Below are 27,157 nucleotides of genomic sequence, written 5' to 3'. Positions count from 1 at the left end.
AAATTATCCACAGTATTTACACTGGTTCCCCACCACCTGTTGCATGCCACACATCCACCACCCCTACAGATGTGGTTCATAGAGAGTGATGTTAGGAGGGAAGAGTGATATCAGGAGGGCCAACGTCACGACAATCAACGGCAGAGAGTTTGTGATCCCTGCAGCACATTATTCGAGCCTCAGCCTGCACCATCATCATTGGACTGAGTGAGATTATTATGTTCTTGTGTGGTGGTAATCATGGGGCTGTAGTTAAGAGGGCATGATTTTATGAAAGTTACATTTACAAAACCAGGGAACCTGTGTGTATCTGTTGCAATTTGGGAGTAATGGTACAGATGAATTGCTAGTACCTGTGTGTTGTACTCAGTGTAATCTACTTGGGCATTCTGCACCTTGTGCTGAAACAATAGTAGAACTGCTTTACTTGTAAACATTTTGGTCACAAGACTAGGCAATGTACAGAGTTGAGGTGACTCATGATTAGTCAGAAGAAGTAACTTGGTAGAACACTTCGTGCCTAACTGTTCTGTGCATATTGTTGTGTTGTAGCATAATTTTTATTATGGATAATGGACACAGAGGCAAAATCAGAGACACAAGATGGCACCAGTGAAGTAGGTGTGTGGTGATTAGTGGATCAGGTGTGGCTCAATTGTGAGTGGATAATGTGGTTATGTTTAATGAATTAGCTGGGAAGAATCATGAGATGATAGTGTTGGAGTTTCAAACTCTAGGAGTGGATCTGGCTAGCAAATCTTGTTTCACCTTTCTCTGGTAGAGCTCTGAGGATGTGTTGGTATTTATAGAGGATCTTAAGTCATCAGCTGGTGTAGGGGTTTTGTCAGATAAACAGCTGTTGCAGATTGCAAGGTTATGATTGTCAGGAGAAGCAAAATTATGTGTAAGCTGCACAGAAGCATTGCGAAATACAGAAACTTTTTTTGACCATTTTAGACAGCAGCTGGAACAATGATACATGAAGCATAATAGCGCATGGTCTTTTCACTAACAATTAGGGATGGTATCCAGGAGACATAATGAGGAAGTAGAAGACTTTGTTGATATAATTATGAAAATGAACATTAACATGTAGAGCTCTCATTCAAATAGAGGTAAATGAAGTGGTGCTGCAGGAGCCCAAGCAACTGGCGCTTCATGCTTTTTTAAGGGATTTAACACCAGAAATGTCTAGGAGAGAGTGTATGGGGGCATGTAAGGATCTTCCTGAGCAGATTAGGTTAGCTTTGGAAGAAAACGAAATTGGTAGTTTGACAGGGGTAAGAGAGTGAAAACGGGTATTTACTTTGAATATTAAGTGTTGTAAATGTCATTGAACAGGACATGTCTATGGTACCAATTACAGAACCCACAGCATAACAGGAGTAACACAGGTCAGGCAGTAGAGGAGGCTTTGGTCAACAGTAGAGTTGCAGGGATAATGGTAGAGGTAATCCAGGGAATAGGTATGGTCCATTAAACTTAGAAGGGAGTTAGAACTGCCAACAGGAATTCCTGGTAGGAATAAGTTCATTCAGAATGAATGCAGATGCAAATCATGCCATAATGTGTGTTGCGGATGAAGGAGCTTATAAAGTATTGTCGGACACAGGAGCATGTGTGTCAGTAGCCTTGAGTGAATTAGTAGGTAGGAGGCAGTGGAACTCACCATGATATTATTTACGGGGGGTAGGGGGTAATGATATATGATCATTGCTGTCAGTAGTGTCACTAGGACAACCATGTTTAAGCAGTGAGAGGCAGTGGTGCCTCAAAGTGGAGGAGGAGATTAGTGTTTAATGTCCCGTCGACAATAAGATCAGTGGAGATGGAGCACAATCATAGTCATCTGAACTCTCCACATTGCCTAGTCTTGTGACCAAAATGTTTACAAGTAAAGCGGTTCTACTATTGTTTCAGCACAAGGTGCAGAATGCCCAAGTAGATTACACTGAGTACAACACACAGGTACTAGCAATTCATCTGTACCATTACTCCCAAATTGCAACAGATACACACAGGTTCCCCTGGTTTTGTTAATGTAACTTTCATAAAATCATGCCCTCTTAACTACAGCCCCATGATTACCACCACACAAGAACAAAATAATCTCACTCAGTCCAATGATCATGCTGCGGGCTGAGACTTGAATAATGTGCTTCAGGGATCACACACCCTCTGCTGTTGATTGTCGTGACGTTGGCCCTCCTGATATCAATCTTCCATCCTGACATCACTCTTTATGAACCACATCTGTAGGAGTGGTGGATGTGTGGTCATGCCACAGGTGGTGGGGAACCAGTGTAAATGCTGTGGACAATTTAACAGTATAACTTCACTATATCTTCAGTTCCACATGAGACAGGCATGCCTTTCCTTATGAGTCCAGATTGTGCACCTGGCATCAGCCACTAGGAAGGCACTCCACAAAGCTTGCATCAGGACTATGGGCTGGCAGGGAAGGCAAGGCCGTGGCCAATTGCAACACAGGTGCTTTCTGTCAGAGTGACATGCCAGGCAGCAGGCCCACTGCTCTTTGCTCCACAGTGGCAGAGGCAGCTGTGTGTGGGTCTCCACTTGTGCTCCTCGAACAGGCAGTGGATGGCGGCTGGCATTGGAACACCAAGTTCCTCCCTGGGCCTCAGCATCAGGATGGAAAAGGAAATGGGGCGTGTCTTGTCAAAGGAACCATCTTGGCACATGCCTAAAGCGATTTACAGAAATCATGGAAAACCTAAATCTGGATGGCTGGATGCAGCTTAGAACCATTGTCCTCCTGAGTAAGGGTGCCTCATGTATGTGAGAGGTTAGGCAGGGTCCTAAGGCTAGATTTTCTTATATCAATATACTGCCATAATTGACCTTCGATGACCTGTAGTGGAACTGAGGGGGAAGACATTCTGACTAGAGGACACTGTTGTCAATGTTAAACTGCTGCAAGGAGTGTCTAGTATACAAGAAGGTCCAGTTAAACCATGAGTAATAGCATTAAGTCTTGATTTGCATGATTGTGTGCCAGAAGGCACCAGAAAATCACTATGGGTGAATGTGGAACTGAACTTACGAATAGGTATGATATGTGTAACAGAACCATCAGAGGGTAGTGAAGTATTAGACAAAGACTGTTGTTTGGTGAAACATAGTATTGTACATGTACAGGAAGTGGATGGAGGAAAAGTGGTACCAATCAGTGCACATATTTTTGGCGTTAAAGATGTAAAGTTGTTAAATGGAATGGTATTAGCTACACTAGAGATTCCAGGTGTGGAAGATTGCCACACAGGAGGTGTAAGCTATAAGGGGGAGCAGGACACTGCTAGGACTGCATTTTGTGATAAGCCGAAGCATTTGAAGGAGCAGATAGAGCACAGTTGGAGAACCTGTTGCTAGGATTGCAGGGTCCGTTTTTTCCGAGAAGTCTGTTGGCTGTCACATCAATAACACAATACAGGATTCCAACAGGAAATTAAGCACCAGTATACCAAAGACAATATAGAATAACATGGTCACTGCAACCAATTTTAGAAAAGTTCATAGATCAACAATTAGCTGACAGAATGGCAGAAGAAAGCAATAGCGCATGGCAGAAATTGTAATTGTACCTAAGAAGTCTATGGATGGTTCACAGAAGTATTGGTTTTGTTGCAATTATTGTTATTTGAATAGCAAGGTAGCAACAGATGCATAGCCTATTCTGAATATCAAGGAGGCCATAGATAACGTAAGCGAAAGCAAGCAATTCTTTACGTTGGACGTAAAGAGGAGATACCATCACTTAGAAGTGGCTGCTGAAGGCATATGAAGAAGAGCTTTTGCAGCAAATGATGACACTACCAATATAGGAGGATGCCGTTTGGGTTCATGAATGTGCTGGCAATATTCCAATGGCTGCTGGAGGGAGAACTGAGAGGAGCGAAACCACGCCATTGCTCAGTATATCTTGATGACACAATCATGCATTCAAGGGATGAGCAGGAACATAGACAGTGTATAAAAGAAGTATTCACCAAATTATGGGCAGCTTGTCTCACACTCAGTGCTGAAAAATGTCACTTCGCTCTGGGGGAAGTTAACTACTTGGGCCATGTCATCCCATGATCTGAGGTTGCTGCAATCCATACAAAATTTTCCAGTACCACAAACTACAAGGGAATAACAATCTTTCATCAGTCTCACAAATTATTGTAGCAGGTGTGTGGAGGGATTTTGGATATTGCAAGACCATTTATGCAATTGTTGAAGAAAGCTGTTAAGTTTGTATGGTTGGAGGAATGTCAGGGAGCATTTAATGAGTTAAACGAAGTGTTGACATCCACTTCAGTTTTAGTATTTCCAGACTTTCATAAATAATTTGTATTGTCATGTGATTCGCTAAACTATGTCCTTGGCTGCATTTTTAGCCAGGAGGTCAATGGTCAAGAACATCCTTTTGCCTTTGCATCAACACAATTGAATGCCACAGAACGAAATTACTCTACAACGGAGAGAGCGGTGCTTCCTGTAGTATACAGAATAGCATACTTCCAATATTATTTACACAGGAGGAAGCTTAAGGTGATAACAGGCCATGCAGCTGTGTCGTGGTTATTAGGCATGAAAGGCCTGTTAGAAGATTAACAAGATGGGCATTGACTCAGTGAATTTGAGTAGCAAATAAACCACAAGCTGAAAAATGAGGAAGGGATAAGCAGAAAGATAGCTGTAATATGAGGTCTGTTCAGAAAGTTCTGGATCTTTGCCCACAACATTTTTTTTTCACTTACCTTTTACTTATTATGCATGGTCTCCTCCAAAATAAAATACTCCCCTCCACAATTGATACACCATGCTCAATGCTGGTTGCGCTTCTGGTACACCTCTTGCTGCATCATGCGAAGTGGCATCTGCAAATTTTGTCTTATCTTGTCTGTCATTGCAAATCCTTGTCTTCGCAACAGGATTTTCAACTTCAGAAATAAAAAAAAGTCAGCAGGGGCCAGGTCTGGAGAGCACAAAGGGTGAGGCAGCACAGTGATTTCATGTTTTGTGCAATAGTCATGTGCCAACAGGGACAAATGATTGGGTGGAGTATCATGATGCAAAAGTCTTGAATTTTCTCACCACATTTCTGGGTGTTTCCTTCCCACATTTCTTCGCTGGTATTGAAATACATCCTCATAGTACCATCTATTAACAGTTTGTCTATGCAGCACAAATCCATGGTGAACTAATCCTTCAAAGTCAAAGAAAACTATAAGCATGGCTTCGACATTTGAGCTGACCAGATGGGCTTTTTTTGGTCTTCGAAAATCTTTCCCAACCCATTCTGAAGACTGAACTTTGGTCTCAGAATCATAATCTTAGACCCACGTGCCATCACTAGTTCTGATTATCTTAAGGGACATCTCATTCTCAACTGAGTGATCCAAAAACTCTTTACAGATTGCGAGGCAAAGGTCTTTCTTGTCTTGACTCATGAGTCATGGGGCAAACTTGATAGCAACACCTTGCATTCCAAGATGCTGTCTCAGGATTTCATGAGATGATCCAACTGAAATGTTATTTCTTCTGCAATCTGTGGGACAGTCAGTCTTCGATTGGCATGCACAGTTACATTGAGATTCCTGACAGGAGTGTTGTTGGTAAAAGTTAAATGGCATCTTGAACAAGGGTCATCTTTAACTTCCATCTGGCCATTTTTAAACTGTGTGAACCATTTGTAACTCCAAGTATGGCTTAAGAACTCACAACCGTAGGCTTCCTGCATCAATGGGTGTGCCTCTGCAAAGGCTTTCTTCCATTTCACACAGAATTTAATGCAGACACATTGCTTCTTTAGCTCTTCCATCTCAAAATTTACAAACTGTGTGACACATACTACACATTACAGCACTGAACAATAACTGAGAGGCATATAACAATGAAACTTCAAGCAATTACAGATTAAACACTATATGTGTGCCAGGATGCCAACAGTATTTTGCTGCAACACACAAAATTACAAATCCTCTGAATTTTTTTTGAAGAGAGCTCATACAAGCACTGGATCACAATCTTGCAGAGTGACGAGCAGCACAGAACACTCATGAGGAATGTAGGCTGTATAAGAAACAGCAGCAATTTGGTGTGTGTGATGGGTTATTGTGCAGAGAGACAAAATTAGGACCATGAGTGGTAGTGCTAGCCAAGATAAAATTGGAAGTGTTACGTCAAATGCATGAACACATTTTGTCAGGCCATGGTGGATGCAGGACAACAAGTAGGAGGCTGGCAGAGAAGTGCTGGTGGAAGGAAAGGCAGGATGATGCAGATCGATACATCAAGAATTGTAGGGAGTATACAGAGGGCCAATTTGAGTCAGAAGCAAATATTGTTACAGACATTGCTAGAAGCAGCAGAACCTTTTAGTTTCATTGTGGTGGACATGTTAGGACCATTCAACTGACCACCAGCAAGTAATCGTTTTGTGCTGACCATAATAGATCATTTTTCTTGTTATGTCAAGATCACATTCACACAGACATTAGTGGACATTGAAGTTCAGAATGTGACAAATGATGATAGTGGACCAGGGGATGAACTTCACGTCAGACCTGATGAAATAATTGTGTTGATTGCTGAGAGTGTGACGTTGAGGACTAGACCACTACATCTGCAGGCTAATGGGAGGACAGAGAGAGTTCATGGAACAATTGGAAAAATGATTTGTTATTATATGCATTAAAATCATTCAAATTGTAAGACATACCAAGCATTTGTCATAAATGAATATAACTGTATAGAATGTACTGGCACCTGGTTATCACCGTTAGAGGTAGTGTATGGCAAAAAGATGGTGTCACCTTTCGATTGACCAGAAGAGTGGAAGAAAGGGAGAAGCAGTCTGTGATTTTGCAATAAAACTAAAGGAGGGGTGGAACAGGGTACAAAGAGGAAATACAAAGTCTTTGGAGCAACAGGAAGAGGCAATGAGGTGTGCGGTTACATTACTGTAGTATAAGGTTGGTCAATGGGTGATGTTGTCGAGTCCATATATGCTGAAGGGAAAGACAAAGAAGTTTTAAACACAATGCCAGAACCCATAGCAAGTAGTTAAAACTATGTCACTGGTGAAAGTGGTGTTACAGTTTCAAACAGTGACAACGAGTGTGCACCTGGGACGTCTGTGACCATTCAAGGCGGCACCAGAGATGATTCCACGAGAAGTGTTAGTAAAGACAAGATAGGAAGACTAAGAGGAAAAAGCAAAACGATGGACTGTGGGAGAGGGAAGTCTGGATACCTCAGAATCATTATACATTAAGGTCAAGAGAGTAGTTATGTGTATCAATTTTGTGTAGTTTATTTGTATGTGTAGTGTAGGATGTAATGTTGATAGTAGTAGGGACAGACCCACATATTTATTTGTGTCAGAAGAACATTAAGATGATCACTGTTCAGAGTCGCAGGTTTCTTAAAGTAGGACAGGTGATATGGATCCTTTCTTCAGGTTGCCAGGTGAAGGAAAAAAAGAACACTAGTTTTGGCAGTAGTGTATCTCTTTGCTGGTGGTGGAGTAACTGCACTGCTGAAGCACCACATGGATGGTGGAGCCTTGTTTTCCAGATAGCCATATGTTGTATTTTCTAGCCATAAATGGTCTTTAAGTTTAGCATTTAAATGCTGGAAGAAGTATTTTCAGGTGTGCGAGAATTGGCAATTAGTAGTGGGAAGCAGAGAGAGGTCTCAAAGTAACTTCCTCAGGGCATATGCACAATTAAAAGAGCAGATACAAGAGGTGACTGAAATAGAGATGGGCACTCTGCTCCCAAATTGATTCAAAGGGCCAGATCTTTCAAGAGAGTGGATAATAGGTGATTCGGAAAAAATGAATGGTAGCTCATCTGATTTCAAAATGCGTTTCTTGTGGCTGTCATGTATGTGAAGGAAATTCTGCGCTAGGCTGCAGCAATGGCATGTGACATCACATCCGTAAGGAAACATTTTCCAAGCTACAAAAAATGTGTTATAGACCGTGTGCACATGTGGATTTGCAAACCTTATTAGTACATGAAGCCTTTCTCATCTGTGAAAACAGAAAATAAAGAAAGTTCCATTTTTTTCCAGTTTATTGTCTGACGGTATCCATCCAGGCATAGTAGTGCTACATATTATGATATGAAAGTAAGCGCAACACCACATCCAGTCTGTGAGTGGAAAAAAAATCAACTTTGCTGGGAATCAAACCTGGGCCCCTTCACTTCACTATCCACCACACTGACCACTCAGCTACCAAGGCAAACAAAACCTGAGATCTTCAGAATGATACATTAATGCAGAAAACTCTTCCATCATGTTTCTGTTCTTGATTTCAAAAGAATATCTCAAATTTCAGTAGCTTAATAAACATTTACATTTTTTTGAGTGAGTTGTTACTTCTTATCCTTTGACTTGGCATCACACTTGTAATGTGTTGCCAGTGATTGTAAAAGCTGTGTCTTCTATTGTTTTCACATAACCCTTCCAGTTGTTTCTGTATTCTTTAATCTGCTCATTTAAATTTTTACTCTCAGTTCTATTCTGATAGTTACATTCACTCTCCCCTCATACAGAATGTACCCTGCCACTCTTCTTAGCAATCGGATCTCTGGTGCTATTCTGATGGGAATAAGTGATTGTTGTTCAGGAAAGAGATTCAAGGTCTAGGAAGCGGTAGTTATTGTGAGCAGTACTGGATCAACAATAAGCTTGAGTATTTTGACTGTGACGCCATCATGTACAGTAAAAACTGAACTGAAAGATTTTTTGATAGTGTTATGAACTGAAGAAAGAATTTTTGGTTGTAGAGGAGGTTTTGGTTACCAGCAGGGTGTAGGATAATGGTAGAGGTAATCCAGGGAATAGGAATGGTCCATTAAACTTAGAAGGGAGTTAGGACTGCCTACAGGAATTTCCGGTAGGAATAATTTCAGTCAGAATGAATACAGATGCAGATTGTGCCGTAAAATTTTTCCACTTGATAAAAAATGTTTGGGGTTTTGTTGTAATATTTATAACTTTGGCAGTAGACAAAATTTAAAACTTTTATATCTGAAAGTTACTGGGGCCATAATACAAAATTGTTGCTCCACTTCATATGTTCTTTCAAAATAAGACCAAATCAAATAAAAATACTGGTTTAGTGACCTGAATTAAAAAGGTGTATGTTCCTTTTACTTGTTTTTGTGAGTAAATAGTGAGTGGTGAGTCATGAAAAAGAACTAGTCCATTCCTCTGAGTGACCAGTTCTGATCCAATCTCTGAAAAGAACAGTTTTGTCCATCTCTAGATTGAAGTAGTTCCGCGTGAGCTTAAGGTAGATGTGGGGGTATAATATTGTAGATAGTCTTTGGGACAGCAGAAACAAGTGATGTGAGAAAATTGAATAAGACACAGAAACCACAAGAGAGTTAGCAGAAGCAAATAATGTGAATGTAGAGTGGCATTCCACGTAAATTATGAACTTGTAGAGCAGTGTGATGAACAACACATGTATGCTCCGCCATCTGACTAAGGAAGTCGTGGATTATTTCAGGAGCATGGTTAGTACCATAAACTGGGATTTGGAGGCAATGCAAGCTCATATGGAGGTATTAGATGCAAGGTTAACATTGACAAGGTTATTGCAGCTGCTAGGTGATAGCATCTAACAAATTTGCAGGAGGCAGTCCATGAGGCATTGCATAATCAATTAAGTCTAGCCTTGGTGTCACCTGAGCAATTTCTGAAGGGATGGAAGGTGGAAGGAGAGTTGACATCGGAGTTACAACTAGTAGTGGAACTGAGTAATCAGAACTTACCATTATACTACCATAGTGCAACAGTGGGTGTAATTACAGATTGCGCTCGATTGCACGTATCAGTGAAAATACTAATAGCTGGGAAACACACACTATTTTGGTATTACATAGTGCACACTTATCCAGTGAAGCTAGCGACAGTTGGGAATTATACGCAAGTTAGGGAAGAAGGGGTGTTACTATTAGGAGGAGATGGGGATCTACAACTGAAGATGAGCGAGGGTGAGCTTGAAGAATGTCAGATTGGGCTGGTCACAGTATTCTCAATTCGTGAGGCTATAATGAGTAGGGATAAATGCATTCTGCAACTATTTAAGGGGAAACTTTGTCCAGACGAGGTGATTGAACCAAAGCCTTATTTTCGGAGAGCAAAGCAGTACTGGGTATGTTCAGTGTAAAATGACATGAGGGTGGTCAGTAGTTGTTTTGAGCAAGGGCAACTCTTGGGGCAAAACATTTGGAGTTGCGAGGCAGTGGACTACTAATTAACGGGTCTATATTTCATATACTAGTGATAAGGTGGGAGTTACTCTAGTTAATGTGACACAAGCACAGCTGTACTGGCTAGACGAACCACAAGAGATTTTATTGAAACCATAATCTTACCTTCTTGAAAGATACTTGGAAGCCAGGTCAGACCACTCCTTAAGCCGAATGATAGCAGTCCAAGAAGGGTGGTTGGCTGCAGAACAAATGCTACAGCATGTAGAGCAGTAGCAGAATAGCAGTATCAGTCACAGCAAGTGCGGTCATTACTAGCACCGTGTTGATTCTGATTTTGCTTGGCATAGCTTTTTTATATTTGAGGTGATGTAGCATGAGGGAGCTCAATCCAGTGGTAATACAAGTTCCAATAGATAGGATTCCAGAGCAAGAGATGGCAGATGGATCAACTTATTTGATATAGTACTTATGTAATAGTTACAAATAGCCAATTTGGGGCAACTGTACAGATAAAGAGTATAGTTTTAATCTTGTAATCAAAGTAGAGTAATGTTTTGGAATAAGGCCGTAGCTGTCAATCGTGCTATGTTGGCAAGTAGGGCACAATAACAGATGCACAAATGAGTTGCCAGGCAATGATAGCTGAAAGCAACAGTAAAGTGCCCCGCAAAGAATGATGTAGTTAGCCAGTCACTTCCACCCCACTTGAATGAATATTTTTATTATAGTCTGCGCGACTAGATACCAGGTTTTAGAGAAACAAATTGGCACTTGTGGAGTATAAATGATACTGAATTTGAGGACAGGGCATCATTTACTACTGTGACTTGGCCATCACAAAGTAGCCACACTTTGACGCCAGAGCACCGCTGGACTGTGAAACAACTGAACAGGACCAGCAGCATCCTCTGGTTTGAAATCAGGGTGTGTTTGCTGCCACACTAGATGCTTCATGGGACTTGGTGCCACATCCCTACCAGCTTGCTGTCCATACCTGCTGGTGCCGATGCTGAGACCCAGGGAGGGACTCAGTGTCACAATGCCAGCTGCCATCCCACACCTGTCCGAGGGGCATGGATGAAAACCCGTGCTTAGATGCCGCTGCCACTGCGGAGAGAAGAGCAGCCACCGACCATGTGGTCTGTCACTCCTCCAGGTAGTGCCTCTGTCGCAACTGGCTGTAACCTTGCCTTAACTGCTGGGCTGGAGCCCTGATGCAACATTGTCAGGTGCCGTCCTAGCAGCAATGCCTGCCTCATGTAGAATTGAAGACATAATAAAGCTATATTGCTAAACTGTCTGCAGTGTTTCCACTGGTTTCCCTGCACACTTACCACCCCATACAGAGGTGCCTCTATGTATGAGCACTGCTGCTAGGTACATCCCCTGCAGCAATGGAATGAAATTTTAGAAATTTGGATAATTTGCAGAATAGGTTGCTGTCAGCAGTGCAGGAGCAGATATAATTTTTATTGTGATCTGGGAAGCTTTAACTATGGATACCCTCAGTATTCCATCTAGTACCAAGTTATTTTAAGTAAGACTCTTCCACTTTTACAAAAAGTCTCTGAAAACAATTTTGATAAGAATCTGTTTACTTCATTTCACTCCCAGTACAGATAATGAAAGACTTGTAGTTTCCTCTTTTTTTTAAAATAAAAGAAAATGGAAATTTTTTTATTGGCCACACAGTCATAAAGTCGCTGGTGTTTCTAAGTCAGGTAGTCAGTCATGGTAAATATCATATCCCAAGAAAGATCACTTTCTGCAGGCACAGTACTTGTTATGAAGGCAGCTGTGCAAAAATAGACGTGGACGGACTTGAAACTTATTCCACTGGTGTTCTGTATGAGTGTTTTGTAAGCGATCTCCTATGCCTCTAGCACGCTACCGACAGATTGAAGTCTGCCACCTGCTTTACCAACGACTGTGTCTATGTGATTGTTCCACTTTATATCCCTACAAATTACATCATTTAAGGTTTTATGTAGTTAAAGATTTGAGGCAAAAAGTAACTATGTCTAACATAACAGGAAAACAAATTTTGCCCCAGTATTTGGAAAGGTTATACTTAAACAGTAACAGCCTGTTGTAGAATAATACCTACATTGTTGTGTGTGTGTGTCTGAAGTATGATGTATAAAGGAAGACATCAGACAAGATGATAGGGAAATCTACTGTTCTACCGACGGTGGTTGAAATTTTAAAACCTGGGTGATAAGAGGTGGCACAGAGCAGTACCACACATCCTGGGCATTTTCACTTCTTGAGAGGCCTCTGGAATGTAAATAGATGAAATATGGACATTCCAATGGAAAGGTGGCCGCTGAGGGGTGGCAGTAGTGCATTTTGTATGTTTTCTTTCTTTATGATTGTGTTAGTTATCAACTGACAAAATGTAGGTGAATTCAAGTTCATAAGTATTTGTTTGATAATTCATAATAGCTGAATTGAATACTAAAATGGTATTTTGATTGACAGTTAGTTTAAAAATGATACCAGCACAACTTGAAGAAGACATACTAATAACAAAATGTTTTTAAATACAATTTTGTTAGAGTAATACATTGATTTCTCCAAGTTGTTGTAATGTTGCGAGGTGTTTGCCAGTATCTGTGCAAGACATGATGAACTCAAATTCAAGAGGAAAAGCTGTGGTAAGGGAATTTCATTAAGCGATTTGTCATGATCTGCCGATTTAGCAGCAGTGAAGCATCAATACTGAGGCTGCTGCAGCAGCACATATGTTGTGATACACTGTGTCTATATTTGGTAGAGCACTGTGAAAAATGTGGTGACTAGTCAGTGAAATAACCAGTGGATTTTCAGAAGGAACATGAGAATACCATCAGAAGTTCCAAGACCAATTAATTGACTTGAAACATGACTTCAAAGCCCAAGCACTTTTCTGACAATATTCCTATGAATATTTCTATCTGAAAGTTAAGAATTGCTGTCATCATCCTCAGGCAGAAAATTAAGTTGTTCCCTTTAGCTTTGGTATCTATTTACTTCACACAAAAGGAATTCAGCATCTCCTGATCAAAGGAACAATCAAAGTGCAGAAATGTGAAAGGGGAGGCCAAACTGAGACTCTGAATAGCATAAATGAAAACAGGCATGTGGCCATCAGGTGCAAGGGAGCTACTAATGATACCAATTCATGTGGTTCTTATAACGAGCATTATTATTATTACAATTATTTAAATATAACTGTACTTGCATTTTATATTAAAATTAATGTGTACTTTGTGTTTTCTTTTTACACTCTACATTGTTATCAGTTAATGTTTAAGGTAGGACTTATTCATTGTTTTTAAAAAAGTCTTCTCCATCAGAACTTAATGTGTCCACAGTTTACCCATTTTCAGTTATTTACTTGATTAAAACACCTCTGATGGGTTTTTATGCTGTCCATCATGAGTTCTTCAGTTACAACAATCTATTTATCTTATAGTAGCACTTGCATTCTACATCTCAATTATTTGTTGGATGTATCCTAGTCTCTGCCTTCTCCTACAGTTTTTAACTACTGGACTGTTCCACTGCTGACATCATTTTCCAAAATTTTTGGAAGGGTGGTGTATTATAGAACAGCATCTCACCTGAGCAACAATAATATCCTCAGAAAGTCACGGTTTGGGTTTCAGAAGAGTTGATCTACTGAGACTACCATTTACATGTTCGCTCACCAAATTTTACAGACCTTAAATAATAATACAGCGTCACTAGTAATACAACCAATGTTGGCCAGGTACATTACTCTGACTGAGGAAAGGTCACATAAGAGGTTCCCCAAGGCTCAGTCTTATATCCACTATTGTTCCTTATACAGGGTGGAGAAAATTGTTAGTCTGTCTTTTACAAATTGTGTCGGCCCTGAGAAGGACTTTTGTTGTAGCTAGGACATTGTTTACTTAAAGCAGGTGCTCTAACTGGCAGCCCTCTGATGCGACAAGAGCTTGGTAATGCCAAACAGTGTTATGCCGACCTCTTTCAAAGATTCCTGGTATTGTCCTGACGTGATTGGCAGCATGTTGAATGTTATCCATTAATTCCTCTTCATTTCTAGATGGTTCCCGTCCAGGTGGGTGAACTAGAACTTTGGAGAATCCCCACAGGAAGAAGTCCAGTGGCATGAGGTCTGGTGATCATGGGGGCCATGTTCTGCGAGTACCTTTGCCAATTACCCAGCCATCAAAGAGTTCATTTAAATGTCCATGCACTGCACAATTGTTATGTGTGGGCACCCCATCACGTTGCAACCACATGCATAGCCATATGTCCAGGGGAACATCCTCCAGCAAGCCGGGTAGAGTTCCTTGCAAAAAATGAAGGTAATTTGGCCCAGTTAGTCTAGGAGGTAGACGGACCAGCCCAATCAGATGCTCACCCACAGTGCCTGCCCAAATGTTGAGTGAAAATCATTCCTGGTGTCCATGGACATATGTGATGTGAGGATTTCCCCTTGCCCAGTAAAGAAGTTTTCGAGTGTTGTAAAGGCCATACCGATGGAAGGTGCACTCTTTGGTAAACAACACAATGGCGGAGAATTCGGGATCTTGTGCAGCACATCACAGAAACCACTGGCAAAACCCTAGCCTGTGTTTGTAGTCCACCACAGGATTTAGGTCATGGACAGGGTGGAAACTAAATAAATGCTGGCCGTCATCCCCCAATACCTCCCAGACTAACCTATGAGTGACCTTTGTGTCATGTCCAACTGCTCAAGTACTTGTCATAGATGCTTCCTCAAAGTGCTCGAGAACAGTCTCTCAAATGCAGCATTCTATCATGTTTGAGATCTTACAGCATCACCATGATATCCCACTAATGACCCTGTTTTGCCAAGTCTCTGGTGAATTGCTGTAAATGTTTGCAGGTGTGGGTGGGGTCTTGCTGGGTACTTTTCCTCATAAAACCATCGAGTTTCATGTGCATTTCCATTGGCTAGTCCATAAACGAAAACCATATCTCATTGTTCTTCAAACAAATATTGTTCCGCCCTGCTTACTATGTGACTAAATAGCAGATGATGTGTGTGTGCTCTGAAGTGAAGCTTAAGTGTGTATGCCTTTGACGTGAGATGGAGAGAAACAGCAAGACCTATTCGACACGTGTGCTTATCACATTGGGGCAGTGACAGGGAAAGGGACATTTGCATGTGTGAACCGACAACCACAGTACTGCCATCAACCAATGAACAGAAACAGGGCAATCTCACAGCCAATTGGAGCACGTGGTGCCAAGTTTCCGTAGTTTAAAAATGTTGCGTTATTGACCTACACAACATTAGTAATTTTGGTTCCTACTGGAAGCATCTAGCCAGTGTTAAAATTTAGTGCACAGTTTTTCTCCACCATGTGTAGTATTGTAAATGATTTTCCATCTAATATACAACAAGCAGAACTAGTTCTTTATGCGGATGACACTAGTGTTACAATCAGTCTAAGAACACATACAGAAACAGAAGAAATGGCAAACAGTGTTCTTAAAATTATCACTGACTGGTTTTCTGTGGATGATCTCACTCTCAGTTTTAAATGCCCATCTAGGTGTAACACATGGTAAAAAAATAATAAATAGAGTGGAATATTCAGAACTTTAGATCTCCATGTTGATGAGAATTTAAACTGGAAAAGTGCATTTTAGAACTCCTAAAACAGCTTAGTTCAGCCACAAATGCACTTGGAATCATTACAAATCTTATGGAGAGATAAATCAGTAAGTTCAGATATTCTGCATATTTTTGTTCAATAATGTCATCTGGAATGATGTTTTGGGGTAACTTGTCTTTAAGAAAGAAAGTCTTCACTGCTCAAGAACACGCTGTAAAAAATAATGTTTGTTGTTCACTCATTATCATCTTGTAGGCATTTGTTTAAGAAGTTGGGTATTCATATATTCAATTCAATACTCACAATATATTCATTCAATAATATCATATATTATTTTTTCATGAAGTTTGCTGTCAATAATCCATAACAGCGCAAAAGGAATAATGATGTACATAATTACAATACGAGAAGAAAAAAGACATTCTTTACTCCACATTAAGTTGTCTTTAGCACAAAAAGGGTGCATAGTGTTTCAACTAAAAGTTTTGATAACTCACCCAGTAATATAAATGTCTAACAAACAGCAAAGTAAAATTTGAAAACAAACTGCAAATGTTTCTCGTTGACAACTCCTTCTATTCCGTATAAGAATTTTTATTATTGTGATGAGTAAAGTCATGCATACGATTCATGGATGTGAAACTAAGTATCTAATAAACCACTACATCAAGGATTACCAGTATCATGACTTTGGTTAATTGCCAGACCACTTGGAGTACTGTAAATTTATTAATCCTGCTTTGCAACATTTTCTTATTATGTAATTCAAGATCTTCCATATTCGTTTTGGTTTCATAGTAAACAGAATATTTTTTCGTCGCCCCTTGTTTCATCGAATTTTGTTCATAATTACAACTTCTTGTGTGTATTGCTCTCTTCGAATTGCAATGCAAGTGTGTTGCTTGTATTCAGCCTGAATTTTTCTCACATCCATAATATTTGGGGATAAATGATTCCATATTTGTTTCTGTTTCATATAAAACAGAAGTTGATTTCATGATACGGTGTTTTACGGAACTGCTCAACTCAAATGCACAGTAACTATATTGCTGGTACTCTATTTTTGTATGTGGCCATTTTCTGTGTTTTCTCACATTTAATGGAGAACTCCAAAATTTTCATTGGAGTGGGAGAATGATTCTAGTATATTGATTTCTGCTAAAACATGTTTCTGTAGAATGTGTTAATAATGTGCAAACACATTTATATAACTACTGTTACATTTTTTACCATTTGCGAGAAGGAATGCTGTAGTCAGTAAGACTACAAATCATATTCAGTACAAAGAGCCAATGCCATTCAAAGCAGAATTACAAATTCATTTAGTGACAAGAAGTAATAAAGTTGAATACCAAATCTGTGAAAAGCTACAGTATGGGGTCCTCCATTAAATGCGAGAAAGTGCAAAAAATCGATGGCGGGGAAGGGTAATTAGCATATGAGCAATACAATTACAATGCATTTAAAGTGAGCAGTAGGAATGAATATAAGTGAACCCACAGAAAACCTTGTGATGAACCTGGCTTATATTTTATGTGAAACAAAAACAAATGTGAAATCATTTACTGTGCCCAATATTAGAGATGTGAGCAGAAATCAAGCAGAATATGAGCAACATACATACAGACCTATTCAAAGCATGTGATACTCACAAAAAGTCAAAATCAGGAACACAAAGTGATGGAATCTGCTTGTGTGTCATATCATGTCAAATGATTCTTAGTATATTGTCCACCTGGGACCATACTACTGTGCATGCAAGGCATGTATTGTGGGCTGCCACCTCTCCAGGAGCATGCAAGCTGCAAGTCTAATGTTGAACTGCATGGGCTGTTTACATCATAGCTTCACACAGCCTTATGATGTCTGCCTCGGTAGCTGAGTGGTCAGCGTGACAGATTGTCAATCCTAAAGGCCTGGGTTCGATTCCCGGCTGGGTCGGTAATTTTCTCCGCTCAGGGACTGGGCGTTGTGTTGTCCTAATCATCATCATCATTTCATCCCCATCGGCGTGCTAGTCGCCAAAGTCACGTCAAATCGAAAGACTTGCATCCAGTGAAAGGTCTGCCCGACAGATGCCCTACTCACACGACATTATTATTACAGCCTTATGGTGTCCAGCGGTGCTGACGTGATCAGCATGCAGTGTGCCTATCACAATAGAGAGCTCTGTAGTAAGGACACCACTTTTTTATGCCATGTTACATGCCAACTCAGTGCCAAGCTGTTATCCTTCCACTGGAGAATGTTTAGGTTGCTTGAGCCAACACCCTTCTGGACTTGACGCCAACAGCCCACTGATTGGAATAATTGCCCTCGCTGTAAACATCTGTTGCCATTTCTATGCAGCGCTGTCATCCGCCACTCCCAGGTGCCATGCCCCACTGCACGTTGACTGACCAGAGGCCACTGTCATTGAGCCATCACCTACAACACCCACTGACACCCTACGTCCTGGATGCATCATCATCCTACCAACAGCTGTCATTGTCAAGCCGTCACCTTCAATATCTACCAGTGCCTAATGTCCAGCCCTCTACCACCATAATGTCTTTACATGTGTGCTGTCATCCTGTTTCTTCTTCTTGTCAGTATTCTCCTTTTGTTCCTTTCTTTGTCTGTTCTGTGGAGATCCTCCTCATTCTGTATTGTACTAGTCCACGTACTTTTCAACATCCTGTTGTAGCACCATGTCTCAAACACTTAGTTTCTTTTTGTTTTTTGTTTTCCCACAGCCCATGATTCACTACCATGATCCAAATGTATTATCTAAAAAATCTTCCCCAAATTAAGACCTGTGTTTGGTACTAGTTGACTTCTCTTGACCAGTAGTGCCCTTTTGGCAATGTTAGTCAGCTTTTTATGCCTTCCTTGCTTCATTCATTGTGGGTTATCTTGCTTTCAAAGTAGCAGAATTCCTTAACTTCATCTACTTTGTGATCACCAAATTTGATATTAAGTTTCTCACTAATCTCGTTTCTGCTACTGCTCATTACTTTTGTCTCTTATTTTACTCTCAATCCATATTCTGTACTTATTAGAGTGTTAATTCCATTCAATAGATCTTGCAATACTTCTTCACATTTACGAAGGGTAGCATTGTCATATGTGAATCTTATCAGTTATATCCTTTTATCCTGAATTTTAATCCCTCCTTTGAACTTTTCTTTGATTTCCATCATTGCTTCTTTGCTGTATACACTGAGCAGTGTGCTCTAAAGACTACATCCCTGCCTTATATCCTTTTTAATCTCAGCACTTCACTCTTTGTCTTGCAGTCTTATTGTTTCTTCTTGGGTCTTGTATATATTGTATATTACTCTTCTTTCTCTATAGCTTACTCCTATTTTCCTCAGAATTCCAAACATTCTGCAGCATTTTACTTTGTATAACATTTTTTCTAGGTCAATAAATCCTTTGAACAAAACTTAATTTTTCATAAGTCTTGCTTCCATTATCATTCGCAAAGCCAGAACTGCCACCCTGGTGCCTTTACCTTTCAAAAAACTAAACTTATTGCAATCTAACAATCCTCAATTCTCTTTTGTGTTCTTCTGATATTATTCTTGTCAGCAACTTGGATGCATGAGCTATTAAGCCGACAGGCTGATAGTTGTTGTACTTACCTACTTTGCTATCTTGGGATTGTGTGGATGATATTTTTCTGAAAGTTTGATGGTGTGTCTCCAGTATCACAGATTCTACACAAGATGTTGAATAATTATTTGGTTGCCACTTCCCTCAAAGATTTCAGAATTTTGAAGAAATGTTATCTGGCACTTCTGCATTATTTGATCGCAAATCTTCCAAAGCTCTGTTAAACTCTGACATTAATACTGGATTCCTTAAATCTACAAAATATCAATTCACACTTCCTCTTCTGTCATATCTTCAGACAGTCCTTCGTCCTTATAGAAGCCTGCAAAATACTCTTTCCAACAATCCACTCTCTTCTTTGCATTTAACAGTGGTATTCCCATTGCACTAATAATGTTAATGCCGCTGTTTTTAATTTTACTGAAAGTTGTTTAGACTTTTATGTATGCTGAACCTGTCTTCATAACAACCATTTCTTTTTTGATTTCCTCATTTCCTCCTACAAGTATTTTGCCTTAGCTTTCAAAGTGACTTATAGTGGTCTTATTTTTCCCTTGAACATTATCTTACTTTCTTCTTTCTTTGAGCAGTTGAAGAATTTCTTCTTTTACCCAAGGTTTCTTCACAGTTACCTTCCCTGTTGATATGTTTGTGTGTCCAACTTCTACTATTTGTATAATTTAAAGATGTCCATTGCTCTTCTACTGAACTGCCTACTGTGGGATTCATAACCACAGTATCTGCAACCTCTATAGCTTCAAACGTATATCATCATTTCTTAGTACTTCAATATACCCCTTCCTTCTGCATACAAGTGTGCCTCAGCAGCAGCCACAACAGTCAATTGCTCCTGACAAAGACAATGGAGGTAATCATTGATAGTGTGAGATTTTGCCTAGAACTGATGTGGCAAGAAATCCCAGAATGGTTTATACACATTACAAACAGTACTGTAAACTCTTAAGGAGAGTCATTGAAGCCTGAAATTGTATGTGTGGTCAACAAAAAATATGCTTTTTCAACAACAAGATTATAACATCTGGAACAGACTTTACACATTATTTCAAACCTCTTCAAAACTTTTTCTCACTGATACTACCACAAAACCACAAAAGAAAGAATCTTTGTGGTTTAGTACATTGTCACTGTTCATCTAGTAAAAGTTTCAGCATCAGACATGACATCTTAATTTTATTACTTCTTTGCTACTAATTCTATCTGCAGCACATTTTGCAGACCGTACCCTGTACACCACCAAATGTATCTGAAAAATTATATTATTGTACAACACATAGTTCAGAAGACGTAACATCATAAACATTTAGGTGCATGAGAAACCAGCTGTTCTTAAAATGGAATGAAAATTATATAACTTGTTTTTAAAGTAACTGTTTTACACATGGGAATTCAGTATCATGGTAGTGATCGTACTCTATATGTGCCATATGTTAGCTGATTTTATTTTAAAATTTGGTTTCAGGCAACAAAAACTACAATTTCAGCCACCAATGGAAGAAATTCGCATGAAGTATTATGGGCAGCTGAAACGCTTCCTTGCCCTTCCCAATAATTTTAGGGGTACTGCTGAATCAACAGAGAACTCAATTTTTCCAGTTATAATACAAAGGTACTGTAAATGTTTCTTCTTTTTTTTTACTTTGAAAAAATATGTATAAGTAAAATTGATTGAATAATCAACAACTTGAAATGCTGTTCTGGAGTAAGTTTGCATTATTAAAAATGCAGGTAACTATCTGGAAACATTATGCAATATTGTTGTTGTTGTTGTCTTCAGTCCTGAGACTGGTTTGATGCAGCTCTCCATGCTACTCTATCCTGTGCAAGCTTCTTCATCTCCCAGTACCTACTGCAACCTACATCCTTCTGAATCTGCTTAGTCTATTCATCTCTTGGTCTCCCTCTACGATTTTTACCCTCCACGCTGCCCTCCAATGCTAAATTTGTGATCCCTTGATGCCTCAAAACATGTCCTACTAACCGATCCCATCTTCTAGTCAAGTTGTGCCACAAACTTCTCTTCTCCCCAATCCTATTTAATACCTCCTCATTAGTTACATGATCTATCCACCTTATCAGCATTCTTCCGTAGCACCACATCTAGAAAGCTTCTATTCTCTTCTTGTCCAAACTATTTATCGTCCATGTTTCACTTCCATACATGGCTACACTCCAAACAAATACTTTCAGAGACAACTTCCTGATACATAAATCTGTACTCAATGTTAACAAATTTCTCTTCTTCAGAAACGCTTTTCTGGCCATTGCCAGTCTACATTCTACATCCTCTCTACTTCGACCATCATCAGTTACTTTACTTCCTAAATAACAAAACTCCTTTACTACTTTAAGTGTCTCATTTCCTAATCTAATTCCCTCAGCATCACCCGATTTAATTTGACTAAATTCTATTATCCTCGTTTTGCTTTTGTTGATGTTCATCTTATATCCTCCTTTCAAGACACTGTCCATTCCGTTCAACTGCTCTTCCAAGTCCTTTGCCGTCTCTGACAGAATTACAATGTCATCGACGAACCTCAAAGTTTTTACTTCTTCTCCATGAATTTTAATACCTACTCCAATTTTTTCATTTGTTTCCTTTTCTGCTTGCTCAATATACAGATTGAATAACATCGGGGAGAGGCTACAACCCCGTCTCACTCCTTTCCCAACCACTGCTTCCCTTTCATGCCCCTCGACTCTAATAACTGCCATCTGGTTTCTGTACAAATTGTAAATAGCCTTTCGCTCCCTGTATTTTACCCCTGCCACTTTCAGAATTTGAAAGAGAGTATTCCAGTCAAAATTGTCAAAAGCTTTCTCTAAGTCTACAAATGCTAGAAACATAGGTTTGCCTTTTCTTAATCTTTCTTCTAAGATAAGTCGTAAGGTCAGTATTGCCTCACGTGTTCCAACATTTCTATGGAATCCAAACTGATCCTCCCCGAGGTTCGCATCTACCAGTTTTTCCATTCGCCTGTAAAGAATTCGCATTAGTATTTTGCAGCTGTGACTTATTAAACTGATAGTTCGGTAATTTTCACATCTGTCAACACCTGCTTTCTTTGGGATTGGAATTATTATATTCTTCTTGAAGTCTGAGGGTATTTCGCCTGTCTCATACATCTTGCTTACCAGCTGGTAGAGTTTTGTCATGACTGGCTCTCCCAAGGCCATCAGTAGTTCTAATGGAATGTTGTCTAATCCGGGCGCCTTGTTTCGACTCTTTCAGTGCTCTGTGAAACTCTTCACGCAGTATCTTATCTCCCATTTCGTCTTTATCTACATCCTCTTCCATTTCCATAATATTGTCCTCAAGTACATCGCCCTTGTATAAACCTTCTATATACTCCTTCCACTTTTCTGCCTACCCTTATTTGCTTAGAACTGGGTTGCCATCTGAGCTCTTGATATTCATACACGTGGTTCTCTTCTCTCCAAAGGTCTCTTTAATTTTCCTGTAGGCAGTATCTATCTTACCCCTAGTGAGATAAGCTTCTACATCCTTACATTTGTCCTCTAGCCATCTCTGCTTAGCGATTTTGCACTTCCTGTCGATCTCATTTTTGAGACGTTTGTATTCCTTTTTGCCTGCTTCATTTACTGCATTTTTATATTTTCTCCTTTCATCAATTACATTCAATATTTCTTCTGTTACCCAAGGATTTCTAGCAGCCCTCGTCTTTTTACCTACTTTATCCTCTGCTGCCTTCACTACTTCATCCCTCAGAACTACCCATTCTTCATCTACTGTGTTTCTTTCCCCCATTCCTGTCAATTGTTACCTTATTCTCTTCTTGAAACTCTGTACAACCTCTGGTTCTTTCAGCTTATCCAGATCCCATGTCCTTAAATTCCCACCTTTTTGCAGTTTCTTCAGTTTTAACCTACAGGTCATAACCAATAGATTGTGGTCAGAGTCCACATCTGCCCCTGGAAATGTCCTACAATTTAAAACCTGATTCCTAAATCTCTGTCTTATCATTATATAATCTATCTGATACCTTTTAGTATCTCCAGGATTCTTCCATGTATACAACCTTCTTTTATGATTCTTGAAGCAAGTGTTAGCTATGATTAAGTTGTGCTCTGTGCAAAATTCTACCAGACGCCTTCCTCTTTCATTTCTTAGCCCCAATCCATAATCACCTACCATGTTTCCTTCTCTCCCTTTTCCTGCTAACAAATTCCAGTCACCCACGACTATTAAATTTTCATCTCCCTTCACTACCTGAATAATTTCTTTTATCTCATCATACATTTCATCAATTTCTTCATCACCTGACCAAAAGTCTTGTTCCTCCTGCCACCGAACTTCACTAATTCCCACTATATCTAACTTTAACCTATCCATTTCCCTTTTTAAATTTTCTAACCTACCTGCCCGATTAAGGGATCTGACATTCCACGCTCCGATCCGTAGAACGCCAGTTTTCTTTCTCCTGATAACGACGTCCTCCTGAGTAGTCCCCGCCTGGAGATCCGAATGGGGGACAATTTTACCTCCGGAATATTTTACCCAAGAGGACGCCATCATCATTTAATCATACAGTAAAACTGCATGTCCTCGGGAAAAATTATGGCTGTAGTTTCCCCTTGCTTTCAGCCGTTCGCAGTACCAGCACAGCAAGCCCTTTTTGGTTAATGTTGCAAGGCCAGATCAGTCAATCATCCAGACTGTTGCCCCTGCAACTACTGAAAAGGCTGCTGCCCCTCTTCAGGAACCACATGTTTGTCTGGCCTCTCAACAGATACCCCTCCGTTGTGGTTGCACCTACGGTAAGGCCATCTGTATCGCTGAGGCACGCAAGCCTCCCCACCAACGGCAAGGTCCATGGTTCATGGGGGGTATGCAATATAAAAAATCCAAATACCATATCTGGAAATATTAATGACTAGCAAAGGTTTGTTAGTCACTGTCCTCACCCAATTAGCCTCCTCCCTGTTCCCATTCCAGCACTACACAGCCGTCATTTCACCGCCACACCCAGTCTTTTAATTTCTTTTTATTTTTGTTTCTCTCCTTTCAGCTACTTACCCATTCCCCACCTCCGCACCTTCTCTCCTGCCCTCCGTCTAAACTACAACACTTCCCTGTCCGCCACTCCCACCATACGACAAAGGCCTTAATGGCCGAAAGCTATGATTGTGTGAATCTTTTTATTGTGCCTATCGCAACTCAGCATCTCTGCTATATGGTGAGTAGCAACTTCCCTTCTCTCCTATTGTTACATTCCATTCTGGATTTTGGATTTTCCATTGTTTAATATCTACACTGGTGAGCCAAAACATTATGACCATTTCCCACTGTGAGACGAAATGTCACTAAGTGGTGTTGTGGGCATGTGGCACAGCATGCCAAGTGTGCAAGTACAGCAGAGAAAAATGGGGATCACTCAAGTGACAGTACGTACCATATATGGGAAAAATCCACTGATGTAAAAAACTTTCACAAAGTGCAGATTGTTGTGCCCATGTACCTGGGAATGAGCACCTCATAGACAGTGAAGCTGGTCAGCTGTACATGCACTGCTGTCATGATAATCAGTGGAAAGTGCTTGAAGTACAGTGAAACTACAGGTAGGCGACAATGTGTTGGATATCCAGTTTTCTCATAAAAAGTGGAGGCTGTATGTTTGACCTCTCTGTAATGCAGAATAGGCTGCAATGTGTGGCAGAGTTGATGACAGTCTAATGTTCGAGCAGTCACAAATGTTGCAGAGTACACAGTTCGGAGCACATTGTAGAATATGGGGTCACGCAACAGACGTCTTGACCCAGTGACATCCATCAATTAAAATAGTAGTAGGCATATGATCATTGAGATTAGTCTGTGGATCAGTGAAAATTCATCACCTGGTCAGATGAGTCACATTTATTGTTGCACCAGTTTGATATTCATGCTTGGATACGTCGTCATCCAAGCGAACAGGTGCTCCAAATGTGCGCCACACCATGGATGCAGGCTGGTAGGGCAGTAGTATGTTATGAAGAACATTCACCTGTACTGCCATGGAGCACGAAGTAGTAATCAAAAGCACAATCACAGCTGTGCACTATGTGATCATTAATGCAGACCCCTTGCATCCCTTCATGCTTGATGCCTTCCCTGACAGAGACAGCAGTTTTTAGCATGATTACTCACCAAGATAATTCTACAGTGACTTGAGGAGCATAATAATAGACTCGCATTGATGCCTTAATCACCAAATTAACCTGATCTGAACCCATTGGATCACATCTGGAACATTGTTGAGGGTCAGCTTCATGACCACAAGCCTAAGACGTATTATTTCCGGAACTGTTTGATCTATGCATGGACGTCTGGTGCCACGTACCTCTGCAAATGTACCATTGACTTTTTGATTCTATGCCACACAGAATCGCTTCTGTATTTCATTCCTAACGCGAATCGGCATGCTGTTATTCAGGTGGTCATGGTGTTTTTATTCATGCAAGTGTGTTGCTCATCTTCAGAGTAGTGTGAGAATGAAGCTGAGATAGTCTCCTGGAGCTTCATTATCACAGAAAAATTTTAATATGATTAACATTTTTTCTTATTCTTTGCTACCCTAAATTTTGTTTCGTATATCATAAATGAATCTAAGAAGATTTAACTTTGGTACCCCTGAGAGCCCTTACATGTGCTCAGAATTTCTTTAGGTTTTGTGAGGGGTCTTTTGAGAAGATTCTGCTTCAGTATCTAATGAAGATTTCACGCATTGCTCTTTTGAGAAACAACTGTGTTTTATTTAGCATGTGTCTGTGTGTAGCTGTATACCTTGTTTTACACTCATAGTCGCTGTTTCTTTAGCAGTACATTTACAGAGAATTTATGCCATGAAGAGACCCTTCCATTGTGAATTCTTCTACTAGGTATTTTGTCAATTATCCTTCTAAACTTGAAACTACAGTTTGTGTACATGCTCTTGTCCAGAGCTAAATGTTTTGCATTCTTCTTTGAGATATGAAATCACTATCTCGTTATCTAGTTAGCTGAACGTATCCATCCTTCTTTGGAAATGTAAAAGAGACATTCATTCACACAAGCACAACTCATACACATAGACGCTGTCACCGACCGTTGTAGCCTGGACCACAGTCGCTGAAGACAGTGGCCATGTGTGTGTGACAGTGCTTGTGTGAATGTGTGCGTTTGATTTACATTTCCAAATAAGAATGTTTTTGTCCAAAAACTTAAATGTTTAGCAGTCTTTTCATTGTGCATATCAGTGACTCAGGATCTCCTCTATGTGGTGAGTAGCAGTCCGTCCTTTTTATAATGTTGTTGAAATCTCATCCTGGACTTTCCACTGTTTGATTTTATTGAAGATATAAATGTTCCTACTTGTATTGGTTGCCCTTTGTACTTTTGTAATCATTGTTTATATAATGATGTGCAATTAAGAAGTGGGTGCCTGATGCTTTCTGTGCAGAGAGGGGCAGAACATACTTTGTTGCATCACTAGTGTGCTGTTTGCCCCTCTCCCAGTGGTAGCTTACACTGATAACTGGCACTGCTGGGGTAAGCACCACACCGAGCCATGTTTCAGATTCCAACTGTCCCTAGATAAAATTATATATCCTCAGAAAATGTAATACTTGTTGTGTTTGATTTCTGCTACTCTAATAGGCACTGTAGTGTCTAAGAACAATTACTATATCCAAACGAATATGAAAATC

At 40.1% G+C, this 27,157-nt stretch overlaps 1 protein-coding gene across 1 annotated transcript in view; it reads left to right on the top strand.

The window, feature by feature from the left end:
- Window positions 1-27,157, top strand: part of LOC126328907 (cytoplasmic dynein 2 heavy chain 1) — a 906,666-nt gene that overhangs the window by 267,664 nt on the left and 611,845 nt on the right. Inside the window, exon 17 of the mRNA XM_049996078.1 lies at window positions 20,937-21,083. Within this exon, the coding sequence (XP_049852035.1) occupies window positions 20,937-21,083 (147 nt within the window). The remainder of the gene's footprint in view (window positions 1-20,936; window positions 21,084-27,157) is intronic.

The sequence above is a fragment of the Schistocerca gregaria genome, chromosome 2, assembly GCF_023897955.1.
Source record: "Schistocerca gregaria isolate iqSchGreg1 chromosome 2, iqSchGreg1.2, whole genome shotgun sequence".
NCBI classification, from domain to species: Eukaryota; Metazoa; Arthropoda; class Insecta; order Orthoptera; family Acrididae; genus Schistocerca; species Schistocerca gregaria.
This window is presented reverse-complemented; position numbering and strand designations above follow the sequence as displayed.